We start from the raw sequence: 6007 nt of genomic DNA, 5'->3' as shown, positions 1-6007 counted from the left end.
GTATGATAATCAAGGTGGGCCATTTCCAACACAAATCCAGGGTTTAACAAGAATGTCTACGGGGGGGGGGGGGGGGGGGGGGGGGGGGGGGTAGGAAAAAACAAGGGGAAATAGGCTACCTTGCATAATGACTAAGCCACTCCCAGTCTCTATTCAAGCCTAAGTTAATTGTATCCAATTTGCAAATGAATTCCAATTCAGCAGTTTCTCGCTGGAGTCTGGATTTGAAGTTTTTTTTATTGTAAAATAGCGACTTTCATGTCTGTAATCGCGTGACCAGAGAGATTGAAGTGTTCTCCGACTGGTTTATGAATGTTATAATTCTTGACATCTGATTTGTGTCCATTTACTCTTTTTACGTAGAGACTGTCCAGTTTGACCAATGTACATGGCAGAGGGGCAGGAGAGTGAGTTTGTGTGTGGGGGGCGGGGTGTGAGAGAACCTGGATTTGTTGGAAATGGCCCACCTTGATTATCATACACATTGTAAGGAGAGTGATCACTTTAGATAAGCTATTACCGGCAGGAGAGTGGGGTGGGAGGAGGTATTTTTTTCATGCTTTCTGTGTATATAATATCTTCTACACTTTCCACAGTATGCATCTGATGAAGTGAGCTGTAGCTCACAAAAGCTTATGCTCAAATAAATTGGTTAGTCTCTAAGGTGCCACAAGTACTTAATTTCTTTTTATAAATGACTGTGTTATGAGCCCTTGTTAGCCACTGGCTGGCACTGCAGCAGCAGTTAACAAAATATATAGCCTTAGTTTTAACTAAGACATTTCAATATAAGAAAACAAACTATGGATTGAAATATTTGTCAAACAAAAAGCAGACTCAAAACACAGTGAAAAATACATGATGCCTACTAAACTGTAAAAGGGCGAATCTTGGAGGAAAAACATATTTTCCAGCTCAGAGATATGTAGTTCAGGAAATCGCTTTTTCTTAAAACTGTCTTGTGAAATTGTCTGGAGTATCTATAGATCCTGACCCGATGGTGGGTGAGATAGCAAGAATTCTGTAAGTGCAAATCTGAGACACTTGACCATTGTGTGGGATGAACTATTCTGGGTATTTCTCTTCCTGTCATAAATGATTTTTTCCTCTCCGGGTTTCAAGGACCAAGATAAAAGCAAGCCCCTGTCCACTTTGGCTAACCTGGCAATCACCATCACAGATGTGCAAGACATGGATCCAGTCTTCATCAACCTGCCTTACAGCACAAACATCTATGAGAACTCACCTCCGGTAAGGGCCTCTTTTTCTTGCAGTGGGAAGGGAGGTATGGCCAAGGGGAATAAAGAACACTACACATCTTAATGCTAGGGATGGAGAATCCTCTCCTGTCAAGTACTGTGGCTTCCTCCTCTCAGGATGGTTTCTTTGGTTCCTCTGTCCCAGTTTTCAGGTGTTGAATCCAGGCTGGGAAGGAATACTGTCGTCTTTGCAGCTTCATGATATCCAAATGCAAACACCATAGCATATTGTTTGTTCTGCAGGAAAAAAATAGGGGAAATGGCAGACAGTCCTTGGTCTGAGGTTTGGTAAAGGTGTGAGTTATGACAGTAGCAAGGTATTTGCTCACTCTGCGGAAGGGTAGCTTGACATATGGTAACATTTTCAAAAACCTCTGTACTCTAAATACCACTGAGGGTCAATGGTACTTACATTCCAAAGTAACTTCTGAAGATTTTACCCATAGAGCATGTGTTCTCTACACTTGGAAAACTACATTCTGTCCTAAAATCATCATGTGCTAGAGTTCCATGCACTCACACATCACTTCTGAATCCTGCATTCAAATACCTGATTAGATCACAGTTTAATTCATTCATCTCATCCAGCTACACAAGTTAACATAAACATGCTCAAGAACGACCAAGGACTAGAATAAATGTAGTGCAGGATTGGAGTGCAATGTCCAAGCTGTATAAGGGCTCATTACTGGAATAGGAGCAGTGGCTGCAAATCAAAGTTAAAGTGGATTGGTGATATTGGAGGTTCATCCAATGCCAGGCTCCACTCTCCTTAACTGAGGCTTGGATCACATGTGCCTCACTTTCATAATTCTACATTCATCTACATATGTTCTCAATCCTCCCCACTCCCAAGTAATTTCTTCTGCATTCATTGTATGCTCATACTGAGGAATTTCCAAAATACTACATACTAACTAGAACATTTCAAGTCTGTATGGATGGGCCTTGTAGTCCTGCACACTGGGCAGGAAATGCAGAGTGGACACATTTTTTGCATTCTCTGAGTGGATGGTGGGATTGTCTAATGCCATCAGAAAAAGCACAGAGGAAAGGCTGAGAAGTGATTCAAGAGGGAAGATGCAGTTGATAGATACAAATGGCTACATGAATTACACTCCCATGAAATCCTGTCCTGTTTATATTAAGCATTTCCCCAGCACTTGATAGTGAGCACAGTGAAGAATAATAATTCCTGCTTAGAGTGTTGGCAAAAAAAAAGAATGAAATGAAAATTCTCACTATTCTCAAAGATTATAGACCGAATCATCCTCAGAGTGACCTTGTATCCATGAAAGGAGACTCTCTCTTAATTTAAATGACAGTATAGTAAGACTGGAGCTAAATGGTCCCTTCATGTTGTTCCTTACTCTAACGTACATAACAATTACTTTCTGAAAGTATAGTACTCAGCCTGGATAAAATAACCAAAAAATCCATGTCTAAGGTGAAATATGAAATCACCCCCAAACTACTAAGCCATAATCTGACAGATTTCCAGTTTGTTTATAGATTTAATTTCTCTTGCATCTGAAAAAAGCATATAATAGAATTAAAGAGTAAAAGTGGGGGAAACAAAATTCTGATCCATCAAACTGTCCTCATGCTCCATAGAAAATGTGAGTGCATTGTGTGATTTCCCCCTTCGCTTTCTCCATCACTGGGATTTGTGCAATAGATGGGAGTTCGGAGAGGATCCGTATTTGATTGAATGATGGAGTATAAAGACAGGTGTGTTTTGCTTCAGGGAACAACTTCCGAAGCCTATAAAGAGCATAAGAACACAAATCTTTGTGCACATGCTGAAGTTTGGCTGTGCCACTTTTGCAAGACAAGAAAATGGCTCCTCAAAGCACCAGCCAGGCACTGCTGTTGTTGACACCACCTCTGACTATTTTTTTCTTTTCCTTTCAGATCTCCAAGCTGTCTCCCTGTAGGTCTGGTTTGGAGATTTTGTGACCTAGTAGTCTCCCTGTATATGTGATCAGGAGACTAGTGTGAAGTGAATTCTGATGTAATCATGGAAAAACTCTAGTTAGAGGTTCCACTAGAATTTTCTCTTGCAAGAATGGTGATTATGATTAACAGTGAAGTGATTTTAAAAAAAAGAAAGTACCAGTACAATAGCTTGCCACTTACTTCTACTTAGTCACTTTTGAACCTCATGAAATCCAGCACCAATATAGTGTCGAACAATGGTTCTCAACCTGCGGCCCAATCAGCACACAGCTGTGGCCCACGTGACATCCTCGGTCTAATACAGGTGGTACTAGATGTAGCCCACAGTGGTAAATAAGTTCTAGAGAGGTGGTTCTCAACCTATTATGGTGTGTACATGGACTGTGACAGCCTCCCAAACGCACCTCCGTCCTGACCTATAACACCCTTTGTTTTTGTTCGGCACATCCATAACTGAATACCATCAAACTATGTGGTGGTTTTGTTATGTGAAAAAAAGTTCACTAGGGATTTTGATGAGACATCTGGGCTTATTTCATTTCTGCCACAAAGTAGGCTTCAATTTGACCTGGACACTGTGGTCTCTACCATGCAAACTGACCTGATATAGCCATCCCTCTTCAGGCACATTGGGCTAATATATACACAAGCTGTTTCTGCTGTTGTAGACAAATCGGTGCATACGAGGTTTGGACAAGGTTCCTGATAGTTCCTCAGCCTCTCTGCCTCTGTCTGTCTCTCTTGCTTTCTTTTTATCTGTGGTACACAGCATAACTGTGTTTCTGTATCTACGTATCAGGCAAGAGTAACTAATCTAAAGTGTATGTGTTACCTAATAAAATCTTATTTGGTATTACTGCAACAAATTTTAATTTCCTCATTCAAGTAACAGCATGTCAGCCAGCCTGTCGGTGAAGAGCTGATAGAAGGTGAAAAGAGTGGATAAACTGCAGCAAATTACTGAAAACAGATCCCTATCAGCCCTTTGACTAGAATTGACTGGAAATAAGGAGAAATAGGGTTGTGGGGTTTTTTGTGGTGGTTTTTTTTCCCCCCTCCCCTCCCTCAGATTCTGCCATGGCAGCTTTCTGAAGTGCTCCCCCTGGCTCCTCCTATCTTGACATGGGGTTAAGGTTCACCTTTCAAGTCCTTAATCCTGTGACAGAAGGAAGAGAGGAGAAGAGTTCTGCTGTGGTTCTTATTTTTCTGAGCTCAGGATGCTGTACCAGAATTCAAAATCATTTTACAAATACTTATTCAGACTCAGGGAAGAAAGAAATCCCGTTCTCCCCCTGCCTCCACCTCCACTTAGAATTCATTAGTGGGCAAAGAGGGGGAGAGCATTTGTCTTCTCGTTAAGCATTGGTCTTCTCGTTAAGCATTGCATAATCTTTCTTGATGCAGTGTGTATTCTCAAAGGGGATAGTACAAATTTCCCCTGGTTCCTGGACAAACCAAAACGGAATACTTGCAGTTACAGTAATGCTCAGTACTTGTGGTATAGAGTTCTTCCAAATGCTTTGTAGATGTTAATCCTCACAGCCTGTATCAGTTGGTAAGTATTGTGGCCATTTTACAGACAGGTAAATGGTGGCATAGAAGAGGCATTTACCCCCAGTCATAAAGAGGACTGACTCACTGTCTGATAACCCAGGACTTCCAGGCTCCTAGTTTTGTGTTCAGACCATAGCTCACTTTTGTCCAAGAACTTTAAATCAAGAAACCATCAGCTTCTTTTCCAGAGGGTACAGGGGAACGATCCACCCAGCAAAAGGTAAGCCGAGGCACACCTGAATGCATTCCATGCTGGCATCCCAGACAGGAAACTGCAACAGTGAGAGATGCTGAGGCCCAGTAATTTTCAGTCCCTGACTGGGTTTTCCAAGGTGAGTGAATAATGTGTTCCTTATTGCAGCGTGGCATTTATCCCCCCCCCTTAAAATAGAATTAAAATACTTTTTAATTCTTTCTGTCACCTCCAAACTCCCTCCCACCCCCAAATCAGTAAGCCGAAGAAATAATGCAGAAGCAGTACCACCTTGGCTCCAGAGTATCAATAGCGCTCAGTTAATTCCTTTTTAGAATACCTCCAGCCCATCAGTGGGAACACTTGATTAAAAGCTCAGGGTTTTATTAAAAAAGGATTTATTTACCCTCCCCCAAACCCTTCAAACTTTATTTGGCTAATGTAAAATCTCCTCCTTTTTTCTGGTTTTTAAGCAAGGGGTTGTTTCAGATTATTGCTTTTTAAATCTTCTCCTCCCATCCATGTGGGAGTGGGTTATTCTGTATTCCAGCACTCTGCTTCCCTCTATGTTGGGGCCTTACGTTATGGCCTCGCCCCTCCTTGACAGTCAGATGAGGAGGTGTTAATCCCTGTAAGAATATTGGGAGCTTTCAGGAGTAGCTGCAGCCACCAGTTTACCTGACAGATACATGGATGATTACCACCTGTAGATATGAACGTCATGATTCACCTTAGGAACCTCACTAGTATATAACAACAAGGACTTCTCCCAGGTGACAGTGGCAGAGTTACCTCTGATTTAGAGATGGAGGTAACTGCCTGCCTGCTATTGGAGTTTCCTGGACAATAGGCTTTCATCTTGTGGTGATCCAACAGACCAAGTTAGGGTGTCTTGTAAGAAGAGCCAGGGAAGAAACTAGCTGCCAATCCAAGAGGAGTTTACCAGTTACTTAGTTTCTTCATATGAGGGAGCACTTAACAAAGATGGAGCTGTCAGGACTTTCACTTTCACTCTGTACAGCTATCCTGGATTGCCTTTGTA

At 41.8% G+C, this 6007-nt stretch overlaps 1 protein-coding gene across 2 annotated transcripts in view; it reads left to right on the top strand.

The window, feature by feature from the left end:
• Window positions 1-6007, top strand: part of CDH23 (cadherin related 23) — a 514496-nt gene that overhangs the window by 217828 nt on the left and 290661 nt on the right. For both annotated transcript variants that reach the window (XM_037904844.2, XM_043551833.1), the window contains exon 8: window positions 1123-1251. In XM_037904844.2, coding sequence (XP_037760772.2) covers window positions 1123-1251 — 129 coding nt within the window. The remainder of the gene's footprint in view (window positions 1-1122; window positions 1252-6007) is intronic.

Source organism: Chelonia mydas, chromosome 7, assembly GCF_015237465.2.
Source record: "Chelonia mydas isolate rCheMyd1 chromosome 7, rCheMyd1.pri.v2, whole genome shotgun sequence".
Classification (NCBI taxonomy): Eukaryota; Metazoa; Chordata; order Testudines; family Cheloniidae; genus Chelonia; species Chelonia mydas.
Note: the sequence above shows the minus strand (reverse complement) of the source record. Positions and strands in the feature narration are given on the sequence as shown.